Raw genomic sequence first — 19456 nt, 5'->3', positions numbered from 1 at the left:
GTGTGGTACCGTACTGTACTGTACTGTCCGGTCATGAGTGAATGAGCGTCCAAGTCAAGTGGTCAGGGCGTGGTATGTGTCGTGTCAAAGTGTCGTCAGAGTAGCGTGATTCCCGTAGCGTAATGGCTTTGTGTTAGGTGGACTGTAACAAGCAATGAAAGAGTCTATTATCCCAAGCATTCAAAGGAAACGAATCTTTTTTTTCTCCATTCGCTTATTATCTCAGCTGAGGGCCCAACATAAACTGCTTCTTCCACCCTTCGTAGTCAAAGTCCACTTCTCCACGCAGCAAAATGAGGGCATTATCGTCCGGACGCGTCAGCGCGACGAACGCATTGCGTGCAGACCAAACGGTAATGGTGACTATACGACTCAGAAAGAACGGTACCGCGTAGAATTTCGTGTGTCGGGTAAAAATTGTCAAGTCGAAGATCACCCGGTCGTGCAACCCCAATTTCCCCCACATCAATACGTCTAGAAGAACCATGATTTCTACCAAGATGTAGCTCACGATCCCATTGATAATTATCCAGTGCTTGTAGCGCAGCCGATGCTTCATGACGGGTGTCAGCGCGTCGTTGGATAGTATGGGGAAACCTAGAAGCAAACTCGTACCAACACCGCACGTTGGTGCCCATTTCCACTCGAACATTTCTGCGACGCACACGCCTGCAGCAATAATCTGAAATTCAAGGAAAAGGAAGTGGAATGATGTCACAACCCGCTTGAGTAGTTGACGTTGCGAGCAGCAAGTGTGAACGCCACAGTATAAAGCACTTGTTACCAGTCCACATACACCACTAACTCGAGCGCCCAAAGTATTCGTCGGTAGAAAGAGTGAAAGCGTAGCGAATACACCGCCCATTCCTCCGCACACATGAAGAGCGATGAGTTCCCATATCGCAAGCGGTGTAAGTGCTCCAATTCGAGGCCACACGGTGTTTCGAGGGTCGATGTGGATGGTTTCCACAGCTAATACCATTTGCAAAAGTGGGCGCTTGGTTACTTGGTGTGTGTGTGAAGATACGCATTGTTCTTTGACAGGTAACTTTGTGCCTCTTGTCGTTCGATCTGGTTGTTGCAATTTCTTTGGGGCGATAATGTCGTAAGCTGAAGGGACCTGGGTGCTTAAAATGCTCAATGCAATCTTGCAACGGTATCCCAGCGATTTCATTCGTTTGTTTTGCTGATGGTTGAGATGTTTGTATCTGCGATAAACATTTCGCAGTGACAGCATCGTCATCGTTACCAGGAGATTGGAAAGTATGTCGTCTGTTGAAAGCGTTCGACCCCCTGCTGTGATCAGCTTGTAGTGCTGCACGTCATCTACAAGCCCCAGCGATAGCATCACCGTCAGCATCGCGTAAAATGTCCACTGCATTAGCGCTACCCCGACGATCAAGCGCGAGTTGCGCATGTATGCTTCTTCTAGCAACCAAAAAGTAAAATCCACCCAGCAAAACAACACGAGAATCACGCGAAGATCTCTGAGGACAGCACAGAACGTGATAGCCCACAACGTGTTGGCCGACTCTATAAACCAAAAGTCGAAGGTACACGTCAGAATCTTCATGTACTCGATACGCATGTGAGCTGTTGCCACGATTAAACCAGGAGTTTGCAACAGCACGGAAACTGGCGCAAGAATACACCCAACTGGTGCTGGCGTCGCGAAAGTCGCAATTCGTACCGAGATACCAGCAACGCCAAGTGTTCCAAGGAACGGGGCAACTCCAACCGTGAAGCGGTTGAACTGCTTGATCGAGCTGGGGCTCAGCAAGGCTGTCTTGAATGTCGGCAGGGGGTCAAAAGCTGGTAGACTGCCATTCCACGCAACTATTCGGTAGCGGCCATCGGCAGCATTGGTCACGCGGCTAGAATCACAGGGATAGATCATGCTTAACAGCGGCTCGATGAGCTGCTATGTTTGTTTCAGTTTGGCCTATCTAACAATAACACAAACTTCCAATTAATGCACATGAACCAGAGCTCTGATACTGTGTTCAAACTATTCTCACGATCAGCAGCAAAAGCTGTGCTAATCGCTCAAGTTTAATAAGCTATGTTGAATTCATATTCGATCAACAATTCCGCATTTGCTTTTTCATTCGAGAAAGTGTCGAAATTCAAGACGAACTCTTACATGACACCTTGAACAACGCTGAGAGGATCCCGACAAGCTCCTCGTTTCCACCTTTCGTAGTCGAATTCCACATCCCCACGAAGCAAAACCAGCGCATTATCGTTTTGCCGTGTTAGTGCGACGAACATGAACCGCCCAGACCAAATGATGACTGTAATTACTCGACTCAACATGAATGGTGCTACGTAAAATCTTGCTCGCCGACCGGTAATCGTAAAGTCCAAGAGAACTCGATCCTGCAGATTCCAGCACCAGGATGTCTAACAGCACTGCTGCTTCTACCAGCCAAAAGAAAATAATACCGCCGACCACAATCGAGTACCGGTAGCGAAGTCAGCGCTTCATACTAGGCGTCAGTGCTAAAGCAGTGTACGCCAACACTAGAGACGACGCCGCAAGTCGGGATCCATCGCCCGCTGAAGATGTCAATAACGCAAAAGGCTGTGGTGATCATCTGAGCTACGATAGACAGAAAATTAAAAGAAGTCATTACTCGTTTGAGCAACTGGCGGTGGCAACATCTATGAAAAATCCCGGTACACATGGCGCTTGTGAAAACGCTTAATACAGCACCTACGTCTGCCCCGTACGTGTTCTCTGGGAGGAACATGGAGAGCGCTGCAAATGTACCACCAGCCATTCCCAAGCTGTGATGGCGCGAAGGACCTCGTACTCTCTGGGGTTCTACCCAGTTGTGTGGTGAAATGATGTTTAGAGTCGACCAATGGGCCCGACACCAATGCGATTTTGCACCTGTATCCAAGCGATTGCATGGCCGCTCCTGGTTTGATTTTGCAATATTTGACGTTTTGATACCTCCGATAAAGATTGCGCAACTTCAGCATTGCCATGGTGCCCAAAGCATTTGCTAATACGTCCTTTGTTTAAAGTTTTCGCCGACGAGCAGTGACCAAAATGTAGTGCTGGAGGCCCTCTACGAGTTCAAGCGATAGAGTTGGTAGCAGCATCACGAAAAATACCCATGCGCAAAAGCCTATACCGACAATGAGGTCCGAATTTTGCAGATATGTTTCTTGCAGTAGCCAACACGTGAAATTTAGCCAGCAAATTAGCACGACCAGGACGCGAAGGTCGTTTATTTCAATACTCAGCACAATAACCCACAACGTGTTCGAACCTTGCAAGAAGCAGAAGTCGAAGGCCTCACAATGATCTTGACGCACTCGACGCGCATGTCGGTTAAGGCCACAACAATTCCAGAAATGTGAAGGAGAACCGAGATCGGCGCAAGAACGCGCTCTTCAGGTACTGGTCACTCCCACGGAGCGACACAGATGACAAAGCAAGAAGTGCGTAGGTATGTTTCTTGAAGAAGTCAACAGGTAAAAATTCGTCCAGCAGGACAGCACAACCACCACGCGAAGGTCGTTCAATACGACACGAAATGTAATGGCCCACAGCGTGGTCGCAGCTTGTAAGAAGCAATAGTCGAACGTACGCACGATAATTTTGATGGACTCAGTACTCAGTACGCATGTGAGCTCGAGTAACAACCAAATGGTATGGTTGCAAACAACCATACCAGGTTTGTCGTAGACCACCAACCTGAGGTCGCGTTCGCCCGGGAATCCGCGGGTTCTCTTTCTCGTACATCGGCCCCCAGTCTACAAGAAGGGTCCTCCAACTTGTCCACCTATCATCCCTTCTAATTTAGAACGACCAATGGCGTTGATCGACCCCCTCCTAGTTCAAACAACGCTATTTCAGGTTGCCGGTTCTTAAATACGTGGACAAATCTTAATTTGGATTGTACCTCCTACTTTAGGATCCCCAAAATAAAGAAGGTTTTGTGTTTTCTAAAAATAGAATACCACATTTAAAATACAATTAATTAAATGATTTAAACCGGTTTTCTACCGGTGCGAAACGTTGTAAATACCGTCCGGTACAGATCTAAATTTAACGGGGTAGGGGTAACATTCCAACGTGTTTCACCGGTATACCGGGTGCCGCCAATTACAATGACCGTGGTCAGCTTTACCCCTCCGTAAACCGGTAAATATACTGGTCTTAAACTTGTGTCTGACACACCACCGAACCATCGGACAGTGTTCCCCGCGCCGGCTGCAGGCACGCGCTCGTGGGTTTCCGGCGGCTGCGGCCGGCTCCATCGGCCGCAGCCGAGCCGTCGATCCATTCAGCGGCGACGCGCGTCTTATCCGCCCGCAGTGGCGACCCCTGAAGCGCATTGAGGACGCCTTGCGCGCATTGAGGACACCGGCGGTCTGCCCGCCGTGAAAGGTCATGGATCCTTCTAAAATCTTTCCGCATGGGCATCGGGCGGCCCGCAGCGCGCGCCACTTCGAGAGGATCGGCGCAGGACTAGGAGCAGGAGCAGGAGCAGGAGCAGGCTGAGAGCGACAGCACGAGACGACACGAGAGGATGCGCGCGCTACGGACGCTCGTCCTGCTGGCTGCGGCGCTCGCGCTGTGGGCGCCGCCGGCCACGGCAGACGCAGAGACGCCGCAGGAGCAGCAGCAACAGATGCAGCAGCCGGCCAGACCGAGCGCGCCGCGCCAGTTGCCGCGGCGGCTCGTGGACGCGGCGACCAAGCCGAACCCGCGCGACCCGTTCATGTTCGGTGCGGCGGCGGCGACTACCGGTAAGTTGCTGGGGAGGAAGCGCTCGTGCTGATCGATTGCTCGCTGTGGTGCCGTGCAGACAACCACATGGTGGGCGAGGTGACGGTGAAGAGCCACCCGATCTTCGGCTCGGCGTCGCTGGCCGTGAGGTCCGGGAAGGTGTACCGCAACATCGACTCGGTGGGCAGCCCCGGCGCCGTCGTCGGGGCTAGGAGCGTGCCGACCACGAACGACGTCAGGTCGGTCGGAGGGCTCGTGCTGGGCTTTGACGGTGTCTTTTTGACTCATGTGTGTCTTCCGTGTGTGGTGTGGCCAACGCAGGGCGCTCGTGAACGTCGGAGATGTGGTGTTCTTCGGTCAGCTGGACGCGCGCACGGTGATCGGCGTCTCCAACACCACGATCCTGGTGGACGAGGGGCTGCAGCACCCCCTGGTGGGGGGCGAGAGCATCGAGACTCGGAAGAAGACCTTCTCCACGGCCGAGGACACGACGCTGCAGACGGCGATGAACGCGCGCGGCTTCCACTTGCACTCGCACGACGACACGGTGAACGCGTCTTCGCCACACAAGGTGCTGCAGATTCGCCACTTCGCAGACGCCAGCTCGACCACGGCACGCCTGCTACCGGGCAACGTGTCGGTTGTGCATGGCAGCGATGCCGTGACGACGCTGCTGGACTTGTCCAAGGAGCTATCCGGCAGCACGTTCGTCCGTCTAGCAGGCGGGTCCTATCTGGTTGACCCCGTTCGACCAGTGACGTCGACGCAGTTTTTCCTTGACCGACCATTTGCCGGTGCTTCTTACGACGACTTGCCCATTTTTGTGGATGGCATCGGCGCAGGCATATTGCTGGATGTCAGGGCGGGCACAAGCGTTCGTGCAGGTGCGAGTATCGATGTGACGGCGACACAACTGAACGATGTAATCGCGACCGATGTGGTGATTTCCACAACCTCGGGCGGTGTTTCAGCGGGTCGTCTAAGAATTAACGACACTGGGATCCAGTTTCTCGGAGGTACCACGACCATTTCGTCGGAAGTGGCTTCTATTAGCCTCCAGTCAGCGAAAGATCTGTCACTCACTGCAGGATCTCTCGATAACAAGCCCGGCTCAAAAGTGATTATTCGCTCAGGGGCATCAAATTGGCAGCTTGGGGGTGATATCGACGTTAAAAGTGGCCAAAGCAATTACGGTGCAGCCTCCGGAAAGTTGCTTCTTCACACGGCAGATAGTATTGCTTCTCACGCCTCGTCTGGATCAGTGGAGATTGGTTCGGGAATAGGGAATGCAGGTCCATCGGGAGTCATCAGTCTTTCTTCTGGCAACGCAAGCACCGGCGATTCGGGGGACATTCTCATTTTGACAGGTTCCGCAAGCGGAGCCAACTCGGGCGATATCGCAGTTGAAACATCCCCTTCGACGGGTGGAAGCGGCGGTTCCGTCCAAATTGCCGTTGGTGTAGGAGATGTTGGTGCAGGAGGCATTGTTGCCATTTCAGCTGGTTCGACTGTTGACCCTTTACTACAGGGAGGCTCCGTCTTCGTTAATGCAGGATCCAGCAGAAACCTTGGTGGGAACATCCAGCTATCAGCAGCTGACGGAGTCAGTCAATCTGGAACAAGCGCCACTGGTGGGTCAATAATCATAGTCAGCGGAAAAGGGACCCCAGGGTGCAGCGGCAACATCACTCTGCAAACCTCTTCTTCTTCAACATCGGGAAGTTTAACTTTATCGTCCGGCGCATCATCTGGAGGCAACTCCGGCAGCGTGTCGCTGCTGACGTCGAAGGCAAGCGGCGGTGCGAGCGGGTCGATCATCGTGCGTGTCGGTTCGGGAGACGCTGCTGTCGGAGGCGACGTGCAGATCGGTGGCGGCACGAGCGTGAACCAGCAGGGCGTCGGCGGACGAGTGTTGGTGCAGGGTGGGAACGGCACAGCTACGGGCGGCAATGTGCAGCTGTCCGCGGGGTCCGGTACGTCGGCCCTCAGCGGCAGCGTGTTGATTTCTAGCGGGAGTGGGAACAGCGCGACGAGCGGCGACGTGACCGTGTCGAGCGCGGCGTCGGGAACGGCGCTAACGAGCACGAGTGGATCGGTGCGGCTGTCGTCGGGAGCGTCGAGCGGCGGTAGTTCCGGATCGGTGTCCGTGTCGACGGGTACTTCGACGGGCGGCGCGAGCGGGTCGATCTCTCTGAGCGTGGGCTCTGGCGACGCGGGGACAGGAGGGTCCGTGAGCGTGGACGGCGGCCAGAGCAGGGCTTCGTCCGGCAAGGGAGGCCCGGTGGCGGTTCGCGGCGGCTATGGAACCACGACGGGTGGCGACTTGACGTTGGCAGGCGGCGTGGGCGACGCGTCACTGGGGGGAAGCGTGCGCATATCCAGCGGCAGCGGAGCCACGGCGACAAGTGGCGATGTGGTGGTGTCCACGGCGGGTTCGGGCCCCGCTCAGACGAGCGGCAGCGTGACGATGTCGAGTGGCATCGCAAACGGTGGAGACTCTGGGTCTGTGTTGGTGGCCACGTCTGGCGGCTCTGCGAGTGGGAAGGGCGGTGATATCACGATGCGCGTGGGAGCCGGAGGCAAGGCTGCCAGCGGCGCGATCACGCTGTCTGCTGGGACGTCGTCAAGCACGTCGTCGGGTGTGGGAGGCACGGTGCAGGTGTCCGGCGGCGAGGGTCAAACGGGCGGTATTGTCAAAGTGAGCGGAGGCACAGGAGACTCGGCTGGTGGTGGTGGTGTGACCGTCCAAAGCGGCGGCGGCACGGACGTGGCGAGCGGAGACGTGCTGATCTCGAGCTTGGAGTCCGGCAAGGCTCTGACGAGCGGCCGGATCTCGTTGTCGACGGGCGGTGCACAGGCGAGCGGGTCCATCTCGTTGTCGACGGGTGTGTCTGTGGGCGGCAACTCCGGAGCGGTCAGCATCGTGACGTCGGGCGCGACGAAGGGCGCGGCGGGCGACATCGACTTGCTGGTGGGGTCTGGCGACTCGAACGCGGGCGGCAACGTGCTCGTGCGCAGCGGCGACAGCAATGTGGCGGACAGCAACGGTGTGAGCGTTGGCGGCCGTGTGGTGTTGCTTGGCGGCACGGGCGTCAAGACCGGCGGCGAAGTGGATATCAACGGCGGTGTCGGCTCAGCGGATACGGGCGGTAGCGTGGTGGTCTCGAGCGGTACCGGAGCGGCTGCGACGAGTGGCTCGGTGTCCGTGGCTAGCGCGAAGTCCGGCACGGGCAAGGTGAGCGGGTCTGTGACGGTCTGGAGTGGCGAGTCAGTGGGCGGCAACTCCGGCAACGTGTCGCTGCTGACGTCGAAGGCAAGCGGCGGTGCGAGCGGGTCGATCATCGTGCGTGTCGGTTCGGGAGACGCTGCTGTCGGAGGCGACGTGCAGATCGGTGGCGGCACGAGCGTGAACCAGCAGGGCGTCGGCGGACGAGTGTCGGTGCAGGGTGGGAACGGCACAGCTACGGGCGGCAATGTGCAGCTGTCCGCGGGGTCCGGTACGTCGGCCCTCGGCGGCAGCGTGTTGATTTCTAGCGGGAGTGGGAACAGCGCGACGAGCGGCGACGTGACCGTGTCGAGCGCGGCGTCGGGAACGGCGCTAACGAGCACGAGTGGATCGGTGCGGCTGTCGTCGGGAGCGTCGAGCGGCGGTAGTTCCGGATCGGTGTCCGTGTCGACGGGTACTTCGACGGGCGGTGCGAGCGGGTCGATCTCTCTGAGCGTGGGCTCTGGCGACGCGGGGACAGGAGGGTCCGTGAGCGTGGACGGCGGCCAGAGCAGGGCTTCGTCCGGCAAGGGAGGCCCGGTGGCGGTTCGCGGCGGCTATGGAACCACGACGGGTGGCGACTTGACGTTGGCAGGCGGCGTGGGCGACGCGTCACTGGGGAAGCGTGCGCATATCCAGCGGCAGCGGAGCCACGGCGACAAGTGGCGATGTGGTGGTGTCCACGGCGGGTTCGGGCCCCGCTCAGACGAGCGGCAGCGTGACGATGTCGAGTGGCATCGCAAACGGTGGAGACTCTGGGTCTGTGTTGGTGGCCACGTCTGGCGGCTCTGCGAGTGGGAAGGGCGGTGATATCACGATGCGCGTGGGAGCCGGAGGCAAGGCTGCCAGCGGCGCGATCACGCTGTCTGCTGGGACGTCGTCAAGCACGTCGTCGGGTGTGGGAGGCACGGTGCAGGTGTCCGGCGGCGAGGGTCAAACGGGCGGTATTGTCAAAGTGAGCGGAGGCACAGGAGACTCGGCTGGTGGTGGTGGTGTGACCGTCCAAAGCGGCGGCGGCACGGACGTGGCGAGCGGAGACGTGCTGATCTCGAGCTTGGAGTCCGGCAAGGCTCTGACGAGCGGCCGGATCTCGTTGTCGACGGGCGGTGCACAGGCGAGCGGGTCCATCTCGTTGTCGACGGGTGTGTCTGTGGGCGGCAACTCTGGAGCGGTCAACATCGTGACGTCGGGCGCGACGAAGGGCGCGGCGGGCGACATCGACTTGCTGGTGGGGTCTGGCGACTCGAACGCGGGCGGCAACGTGCTCGTGCGCAGCGGCGACAGCAATGTGGCGGACAGCAACGGTGTGAGCGTTGGCGGCCGTGTGGTGTTGCTTGGCGGCACGGGCGTCAAGACCGGCGGCGAAGTGGATATCAACGGCGGTGTCGGCTCAGCGGATACGGGCGGTAGCGTGGTGGTCTCGAGCGGTACCGGAGCGGCTGCGACGAGTGGCTCGGTGTCCGTGGCTAGCGCGAAGTCCGGCACGGGCAAGGTGAGCGGGTCTGTGACGGTCTGGAGTGGCGAGTCAGTGGGCGGCAACTCCGGCAACGTGTCGCTGCTGACGTCGAAGGCAAGCGGCGGTGCGAGCGGGTCGATCATCGTGCGTGTCGGTTCGGGAGACGCTGCTGTCGGAGGCGACGTGCAGATCGGTGGCGGCACGAGCGTGAACCAGCAGGGCGTCGGCGGACGAGTGTCGGTGCAGGGTGGGAACGGCACAGCTACGGGCGGCAATGTGCAGCTGTCCGCGGGGTCCGGTACGTCGGCCCTCGGCGGCAGCGTGTTGATTTCTAGCGGGAGTGGGGACAGCGCGACGAGCGGCGACGTGACCGTGTCGAGCGCGGCGTCGGGAACGGCGCTAACGAGCACGAGTGGATCGGTGCGGCTGTCGTCGGGAGCGTCGAGCGGCGGTAGTTCCGGATCGGTGTCCGTGTCGACGGGTACTTCGACGGGCGGCGCGAGCGGGTCGATCTCTCTGAGCGTGGGCTCTGGCGACGCGGGGACAGGAGGGTCCGTGAGCGTGGACGGCGGCCAGAGCAGGGCTTCGTCCGGCAAGGGAGGCCCGGTGGCGGTTCGCGGCGGCTATGGAACCACGACGGGTGGCGACTTGACGTTGGCAGGCGGCGTGGGCGACGCGTCACTGGGGGGAAGCGTGCGCATATCCAGCGGCAGCGGATCCACGGCGACAAGTGGCGATGTGGTAGTGTCCACGGCGGGTTCGGGCCCCGCTCAGACGAGCGGCAGCGTGACGGTGTCGAGCGGCATTTCAAAAAGCGGCCCATCGGGTGGGGTCTCCATCTTGACTTCGGGCGCGACGGGCGGTAAGGGTGGCTCCATCGTCGTGTCTGTTGGTAGCGGTGATGCCAGTGATAGTGGTTCGGTCGGCGTGCGTGGCGGAGACAGTAGTGCCGGCGTCGGAGGCCTGGTCAGTTTGACAGGTGGAACCGGTAATACAAGGGGAGGCAACGTGGCGCTGTATGGTGGGTCTGGATCGACAAGTATCGGCGGAAGCGTGCTTATTGCTAGTGGCAACGGCAGCGACGCTACTAGCGGCGACGTAGTTATCTCTAGCGCTGACTCGGGTGCGACGCATACTAGTGGCAGTGTGATGCTCTCGTCGGGCCTGTCGAAAGCAGGGTGCTCGGGAGCGGTATCCATTTCGACATCAAATGCAACGGGTGGAAAAGGCGGTTCCGTCGAGCTTCGCGTTGGGTCTGGTGACGCTAATAAGGGCGGAGACATCAACATTTCGGCAGGCATTTCCACCAATACTACCGGGACGGGAGGGAACATCAGCCTGAAAGCTGGGTCTAGCAAGCAAGGAGGAGCCATCGCCATTGCTGGCGGCAGCGGCAGTTCAACAAGTGGTGGTAGTGTGACCGTCCAAAGCGGCGGCGGCACGGACGTGGCGAGCGGAGACGTGCTGATCTCGAGCTTGGAGTCCGGCAAGGCTCTGACGAGCGGCCGGATCTCGTTGTCGACGGGCGGTGCACAGGCGAGCGGGTCCATCTCGTTGTCGACGGGTGTGTCTGTGGGCGGCAACTCTGGAGCGGTCAGCATCGTGACGTCGGGCGCGACGAAGGGCGCGGCGGGCGACATCGACTTGCTGGTGGGGTCTGGCGACTCGAACGCGGGCGGCAACGTGCTCGTGCGCAGCGGCGACAGCAATGTGGCGGACAGCAACGGTGTGAGCGTTGGCGGCCGTGTGGTGTTGCTTGGCGGCACGGGCGTCAAGACCGGCGGCGAAGTGGATATCAACGGCGGTGTCGGCTCAGCGGATACGGGCGGTAGCGTGGTGGTCTCGAGCGGTACCGGAGCGGCTGCGACGAGTGGCTCGGTGTCCGTGGCTAGCGCGAAGTCCGGCACGGGCAAGGTGAGCGGGTCTGTGACGGTCTGGAGTGGCGAGTCAGTGGGCGGCAACTCCGGCAACGTGTCGCTGCTGACGTCGAAGGCAAGCGGCGGTGCGAGCGGGTCGATCATCGTGCGTGTCGGCTCGGGAGACGCTGCTGTCGGAGGCGACGTGCAGATCGGTGGCGGCACGAGCGTGAACCAGCAGGGCGTCGGCGGACGAGTGTCGGTGCAGGGTGGGAACGGCACAGCTACGGGCGGCAATGTGCAGCTGTCCGCGGGGTCCGGTACGTCGGCCCTCGGCGGCAGCGTGTTGATTTCTAGCGGGAGTGGGGACAGCGCGACGAGCGGCGACGTGACCGTGTCGAGCGCGGCGTCGGGAACGGCGCTAACGAGCACGAGTGGATCGGTGCGGCTGTCGTCGGGAGCGTCGAGCGGCGGTAGTTCCGGATCGGTGTCCGTGTCGACGGGTACTTCGACGGGCGGCGCGAGCGGGTCGATCTCTCTGAGCGTGGGCTCTGGCGACGCGGGGACAGGAGGGTCCGTGAGCGTGGACGGCGGCCAGAGCAGGGCTTCGTCCGGCAAGGGAGGCCCGGTGGCGGTTCGCGGCGGCTATGGAACCACGACGGGTGGCGACTTGACGTTGGCAGGCGGCGTGGGCGATGCGTCACTGGGGGGAAGCGTGCGCATATCCAGCGGCAGCGGAGCCACGGCGACAAGTGGCGATGTGGTAGTGTCCACGGCGGGTTCGGGCCCCGCTCAGACGAGCGGCAGCGTGACGATGTCGAGCGGCATTTCAAAAAGCGGCCCATCGGGTGGGGTCTCCATCTTGACTTCGGGCGCGACGGGCGGTAAGGGTGGCTCCATCGTCGTGTCTGTTGGTAGCGGTGATGCCAGTGATAGTGGTTCGGTCGGCGTGCGTGGCGGAGACAGTAGTGCCGGCGTCGGAGGCCTGGTCAGTTTGACAGGTGGAACCGGTAATACAAGGAGGCAACGTGGCGCTGTATGGTGGGTCTGGATCGACAAGTATCGGCGGAAGCGTGCTTATTGCTAGTGGCAACGGCAGCGACGCTACTAGCGGCGACGTAGTTATCTCTAGCGCTGACTCGGGTGCGACGCATACTAGTGGCAGTGTGATGCTCTCGTCGGGCCTGTCGAAAGCAGGGTGCTCGGGAGCGGTATCCATTTCGACATCAAATGCAACGGGTGGAAAAGGCGGTTCCGTCGAGCTTCGCGTTGGGTCTGGTGACGCTAATAAGGGCGGAGACATCAACATTTCGGCAGGCATTTCCACCAATACTACCGGGACGGGAGGGAACATCAGCCTGAAAGCTGGGTCTAGCAAGCAAGGAGGAGCCATCGCCATTGCTGGCGGCAGCGGCAGTTCTACAAGTGGTGGTAGTGTGACCGTCCAAAGCGGCGGCGGCACGGACGTGGCGAGCGGAGACGTGCTGATCTCGAGCTTGGAGTCCGGCAAGGCTCTGACGAGCGGCCGGATCTCGTTGTCGACGGGCGGTGCACAGGCGAGCGGGTCCATCTCGTTGTCGACGGGTGTGTCTGTGGGCGGCAACTCTGGAGCGGTCAACATCGTGACGTCGGGCGCGACGAAGGGCGCGGCGGGCGACATCGACTTGCTGGTGGGGTCTGGCGACTCGAACGCGGGCGGCAACGTGCTCGTGCGCAGCGGCGACAGCAATGTGGCGGACAGCAACGGTGTGAGCGTTGGCGGCCGTGTGGTGTTGCTTGGCGGCACGGGCGTCAAGACCGGCGGCGAAGTGGATATCAACGGCGGTGTCGGCTCAGCGGATACGGGCGGTAGCGTGGTGGTCTCGAGCGGTACCGGAGCGGCTGCGACGAGTGGCTCGGTGTCCGTGGCTAGCGCGAAGTCCGGCACGGGCAAGGTGAGCGGGTCTGTGACGGTCTGGAGTGGCGAGTCAGTGGGCGGCAACTCCGGCAACGTGTCGCTGCTGACGTCGAAGGCAAGCGGCGGTGCGAGCGGGTCGATCATCGTGCGTGTCGGTTCGGGAGACGCTGCTGTCGGAGGCGACGTGCAGATCGGTGGCGGCACGAGCGTGAACCAGCAGGGCGTCGGCGGACGAGTGTCGGTGCAGGGTGGGAACGGCACAGCTACGGGCGGCAATGTGCAGCTGTCCGCGGGGTCCGGTACGTCGGCCCTCGGCGGCAGCGTGTTGATTTCTAGCGGGAGTGGGGACAGCGCGACGAGCGGCGACGTGACCGTGTCGAGCGCGGCGTCGGGAACGGCGCTAACGAGCACGAGTGGATCGGTGCGGCTGTCGTCGGGAGCGTCGAGCGGCGGTAGTTCCGGATCGGTGTCCGTGTCGACGGGTACTTCGACGGGCGGCGCGAGCGGGTCGATCTCTCTGAGCGTGGGCTCTGGCGACGCGGGGACAGGAGGGTCCGTGAGCGTGGACGGCGGCCAGAGCAGGGCTTCGTCCGGCAAGGGAGGCCCGGTGGCGGTTCGCGGCGGCTATGGAACCACGACGGGTGGCGACTTGACGTTGGCAGGCGGCGTGGGCGATGCGTCACTGGGGGGAAGCGTGCGCATATCCAGCGGCAGCGGAGCCACGGCGACAAGTGGCGATGTGGTAGTGTCCACGGCGGGTTCGGGCCCCGCTCAGACGAGCGGCAGCGTGACGATGTCGAGCGGCATTTCAAAAAGCGGCCCATCGGGTGGGGTCTCCATCTTGACTTCGGGCGCGACGGGCGGTAAGGGTGGCTCCATCGTCGTGTCTGTTGGTAGCGGTGATGCCAGTGATAGTGGTTCGGTCGGCGTGCGTGGCGGAGACAGTAGTGCCGGCGTCGGAGGCCTGGTCAGTTTGACAGGTGGAACCGGTAATACAAGGGGAGGCAACGTGGCGCTGTATGGTGGGTCTGGATCGACAAGTATCGGCGGAAGCGTGCTTATTGCTAGTGGCAACGGCAGCGACGCTACTAGCGGCGACGTAGTTATCTCTAGCGCTGACTCGGGTGCGACGCATACTAGTGGCAGTGTGATGCTCTCGTCTGTCGAAAGCAGGGTGCTCGGGAGCGGTATCCATTTCGACATCAAATGCAACGGGTGGAAAAGGCGGTTCCGTCGAGCTTCGCGTTGGGTCTGGTGACGCTAATAAGGGCGGAGACATCAACATTTCGGCAGGCATTTCCACCAATACTACCGGGACGGGAGGGAACATCAGCCTGAAAGCTGGGTCTAGCAAGCAAGGAGGAGCCATCGCCATTGCTGGCGGCAGCGGCAGTTCTACAAGTGGTGGTAGTGTGACCGTCCAAAGCGGCGGCGGCACGGACGTGGCGAGCGGAGACGTGCTGATCTCGAGCTTGAGTCCGGCAAGGCTCTGACGAGCGGCCGGATCTCGTTGTCGACGGGCGGTGCACAGGCGAGCGGGTCCATCTCGTTGTCGACGGGTGTGTCTGTGGGCGGCAACTCTGGAGCGGTCAACATCGTGACGTCGGGCGCGACGAAGGGCGCGGCGGGCGACATCGACTTGCTGGTGGGGTCTGGCGACTCGAACGCGGGCGGCAACGTGCTCGTGCGCAGCGGCGACAGCAATGTGGCGGACAGCAACGGTGTGAGCGTTGGCGGCCGTGTGGTGTTGCTTGGCGGCACGGGCGTCAAGACCGGCGGCGAAGTGGATATCAACGGCGGTGTCGGCTCAGCGGATACGGGCGGTAGCGTGGTGGTCTCGAGCGGTACCGGAGCGGCTGCGACGAGTGGCTCGGTGTCCGTGGCTAGCGCGAAGTCCGGCACGGGCAAGGTGAGCGGGTCTGTGACGGTCTGGAGTGGCGAGTCAGTGGGCGGCAACTCCGGCAACGTGTCGCTGCTGACGTCGAAGGCAAGCGGCGGTGCGAGCGGGTCGATCATCGTGCGTGTCGGTTCGGGAGACGCTGCTGTCGGAGGCGACGTGCAGATCGGTGGCGGCACGAGCGTGAACCAGCAGGGCGTCGGCGGACGAGTGTCGGTGCAGGGTGGGAACGGCACAGCTACGGGCGGCAATGTGCAGCTGTCCGCGGGGTCCGGTACGTCGGCCCTCGGCGGCAGCGTGTTGATTTCTAGCGGGAGTGGGGACAGCGCGACGAGCGGCGACGTGACCGTGTCGAGCGCGGCGTCGGGAACGGCGCTAACGAGCACGAGTGGATCGGTGCGGCTGTCGTCGGGAGCGTCGAGCGGCGGTAGTTCCGGATCGGTGTCCGTGTCGACGGGTACTTCGACGGGCGGCGCGAGCGGGTCGATCTCTCTGAGCGTGGGCTCTGGCGACGCGGGGACAGGAGGGTCCGTGAGCGTGGACGGCGGCCAGAGCAGGGCTTCGTCCGGCAAGGGAGGCCCGGTGGCGGTTCGCGGCGGCTATGGAACCACGACGGGTGGCGACTTGACGTTGGCAGGCGGCGTGGGCGATGCGTCACTGGGGAAGCGTGCGCATATCCAGCGGCAGCGGAGCCACGGCGACAAGTGGCGATGTGGTAGTGTCCACGGCGGGTTCGGGCCCCGCTCAGACGAGCGGCAGCGTGACGATGTCGAGTGGCATCGCAAACGGTGGAGACTCTGGGTCTGTGTTGGTGGCCACGTCTGGCGGCTCTGCGAGTGGGAAGGGCGGTGATATCACGATGCGCGTGGGAGCCGGAGGCAAGGCTGCCAGCGGCGCGATCACGCTGTCTGCTGGGACGTCGTCAAGCACGTCGTCGGGTGTGGGAGGCACGGTGCAGGTGTCCGGCGGCGAGGGTCAAACGGGCGGTATTGTCAAAGTGAGCGGAGGCACAGGAGACTCGGCTGGTGGTGGTGGTGTGACCGTCCAAAGCGGCGGCGGCACGGACGTGGCGAGCGGAGACGTGCTGATCTCGAGCTTGAGTCCGGCAAGGCTCTGACGAGCGGCCGGATCTCGTTGTCGACGGGCGGTGCACAGGCGAGCGGGTCCATCTCGTTGTCGACGGGTGTGTCTGTGGGCGGCAACTCTGGAGCGGTCAACATCGTGACGTCGGGCGCGACGAAGGGCGCGGCGGGCGACATCGACTTGCTGGTGGGGTCTGGCGACTCGAACGCGGGCGGCAACGTGCTCGTGCGCAGCGGCGACAGCAATGTGGCGGACAGCAACGGTGTGAGCGTTGGCGGCCGTGTGGTGTTGCTTGGCGGCACGGGCGTCAAGACCGGCGGCGAAGTGGATATCAACGGCGGTGTCGGCTCAGCGGATACGGGCGGTAGCGTGGTGGTCTCGAGCGGTACCGGAGCGGCTGCGACGAGTGGCTCGGTGTCCGTGGCTAGCGCGAAGTCCGGCACGGGCAAGGTGAGCGGGTCTGTGACGGTCTGGAGTGGCGAGTCAGTGGGCGGCAACTCCGGCAACGTGTCGCTGCTGACGTCGAAGGCAAGCGGCGGTGCGAGCGGGTCGATCATCGTGCGTGTCGGTTCGGGAGACGCTGCTGTCGGAGGCGACGTGCAGATCGGTGGCGGCACGAGCGTGAACCAGCAGGGCGTCGGCGGACGAGTGTCGGTGCAGGGTGGGAACGGCACAGCTACGGGCGGCAATGTGCAGCTGTCCGCGGGGTCCGGTACGTCGGCCCTCGGCGGCAGCGTGTTGATTTCTAGCGGGAGTGGGGACAGCGCGACGAGCGGCGACGTGACCGTGTCGAGCGCGGCGTCGGGAACGGCGCTAACGAGCACGAGTGGATCGGTGCGGCTGTCGTCGGGAGCGTCGAGCGGCGGTAGTTCCGGATCGGTGTCCGTGTCGACGGGTACTTCGACGGGCGGCGCGAGCGGGTCGATCTCTCTGAGCGTGGGCTCTGGCGACGCGGGGACAGGAGGGTCCGTGAGCGTGGACGGCGGCCAGAGCAGGGCTTCGTCCGGCAAGGGAGGCCCGGTGGCGGTTCGCGGCGGCTATGGAACCACGACGGGTGGCGACTTGACGTTGGCAGGCGGCGTGGGCGATGCGTCACTGGGGGGAAGCGTGCGCATATCCAGCGGCAGCGGATCCACGGCGACAAGTGGCGATGTGGTAGTGTCCACGGCGGGTTCGGGCCCCGCTCAGACGAGCGGCAGCGTGACGGTGTCGAGTGGCATCGCAAACGGTGGAGACTCTGGGTCTGTGTTGGTGGCCACGTCTGGCGGCTCTGCGAGTGGGAAGGGCGGTGATATCACGATGCGCGTGGGAGCCGGAGGCAAGGCTGCCAGCGGCGCGATCACGCTGTCTGCTGGGACGTCGTCAAGCACGTCGTCGGGTGTGGGAGGCACGGTGCAGGTGTCCGGCGGCGAGGGTCAAACGGGCGGTATTGTCAAAGTGAGCGGAGGCACAGGAGACTCGGCTGGTGGTGGTGGTGTGACCGTCCAAAGCGGCGGCGGCACGGACGTGGCGAGCGGAGACGTGCTGATCTCGAGCTTGGAGTCCGGCAAGGCTCTGACGAGCGGCCGGATCTCGTTGTCGACGGGCGGTGCACAGGCGAGCGGGTCCATCTCGTTGTCGACGGGTGTGTCTGTGGGCGGCAACTCTGGAGCGGTCAACATCGTGACGTCGGGCGCGACGAAGGGCGCGGCGGGCGACATCGACTTGCTGGTGGGGTCTGGCGACTCGAACGCGGGCGGCAACGTGCTCGTGCGCAGCGGCGACAGCAATGTGGCGGACAGCAACGGTGTGAGCGTTGGCGGCCGTGTGGTGTTGCTTGGCGGCACGGGCGTCAAGACCGGCGGCGAAGTGGATATCAACGGCGGTGTCGGCTCAGCGGATACGGGCGGTAGCGTGGTGGTCTCGAGCGGTACCGGAGCGGCTGCGACGAGTGGCTCGGTGTCCGTGGCTAGCGCGAAGTCCGGCACGGGCAAGGTGAGCGGGTCTGTGACGGTCTGGAGTGGCGAGTCAGTGGGCGGCAACTCCGGCAACGTGTCGCTGCTGACGTCGAAGGCAAGCGGCGGTGCGAGCGGGTCGATCATCGTGCGTGTCGGTTCGGGAGACGCTGCTGTCGGAGGCGACGTGCAGATCGGTGGCGGCACGAGCGTGAACCAGCAGGGCGTCGGCGGACGAGTGTCGGTGCAGGGTGGGAACGGCACAGCTACGGGCGGCAATGTGCAGCTGTCCGCGGGGTCCGGTACGTCGGCCCTCGGCGGCAGCGTGTTGATTTCTAGCGGGAGTGGGGACAGCGCGACGAGCGGCGACGTGACCGTGTCGAGCGCGGCGTCGGGAACGGCGCTAACGAGCACGAGTGGATCGGTGCGGCTGTCGTCGGGAGCGTCGAGCGGCGGTAGTTCCGGATCGGTGTCCGTGTCGACGGGTACTTCGACGGGCGGCGCGAGCGGGTCGATCTCTCTGAGCGTGGGCTCTGGCGACGCGGGGACAGGAGGGTCCGTGAGCGTGGACGGCGGCCAGAGCAGGGCTTCGTCCGGCAAGGGAGGCCCGGTGGCGGTTCGCGGCGGCTATGGAACCACGACGGGTGGCGACTTGACGTTGGCAGGCGGCGTGGGCGACGCGTCACTGGGGGGAAGCGTGCGCATTTCCAGCGGCAGCGGATCCACGGCGACAAGTGGCGATGTGGTAGTGTCCACGGCGGGTTCGGGCCCCGCTCAGACGAGCGGCAGCGTGACGGTGTCGAGCGGCATTTCAAAAGCGGCCCATCGGGTGGGGTCTCCATCTTGACTTCGGGCGCGACGGGCGGTAAGGGTGGCTCCATCGTCGTGTCTGTTGGTAGCGGTGATGCCAGTGATAGTGGTTCGGTCGGCGTGCGTGGCGGAGACAGTAGTGCCGGCGTCGGAGGCCTGGTCAGTTTGACAGGTGGAACCGGTAATACAAGGGGAGGCAACGTGGCGCTGTATGGTGGGTCTGGATCGACAAGTATCGGCGGAAGCGTGCTTATTGCTAGTGGCAACGGCAGCGACGCTACTAGCGGCGACGTAGTTATCTCTAGCGCTGACTCGGGTGCGACGCATACTAGTGGCAGTGTGATGCTCTCGTCGGGCCTGTCGAAAGCAGGGTGCTCGGGAGCGGTATCCATTTCGACATCAAATGCAACGGGTGGAAAAGGCGGTTCCGTCGAGCTTCGCGTTGGGTCTGGTGACGCTAATAAGGGCGGAGACATCAACATTTCGGCAGGCATTTCCACCAATACTACCG

General features: G+C 62.2%; 1 protein-coding gene across 1 annotated transcript; it reads left to right on the top strand.

The window, feature by feature from the left end:
* Positions 1-4547: 4547 nt before the first annotated feature.
* Positions 4548-18982, top strand: IUM83_07934 (uncharacterized protein; the record flags this gene model as incomplete). The annotated part of the gene is made up of 9 exons (XM_067932274.1): positions 4548-4746; positions 4827-4986; positions 5069-5631; positions 6502-8558; positions 8608-12365; positions 12484-14188; positions 14708-15706; positions 15756-16199; positions 16274-18982. The coding sequence occupies 9 exons, from the start codon at positions 4548-4550 to the stop codon at positions 18980-18982; spliced, it is 12594 nt and encodes a 4197-aa protein (XP_067783002.1).
* Positions 18983-19456: the final 474 nt, after the last annotated feature.

The sequence above is a fragment of the Phytophthora cinnamomi genome, assembly GCF_018691715.1.
Source record: "Phytophthora cinnamomi strain GKB4 chromosome Unknown Contig102, whole genome shotgun sequence".
In the NCBI taxonomy this organism is placed as follows: domain Eukaryota; phylum Oomycota; class Peronosporomycetes; order Peronosporales; family Peronosporaceae; genus Phytophthora; species Phytophthora cinnamomi.
This window is presented reverse-complemented; position numbering and strand designations above follow the sequence as displayed.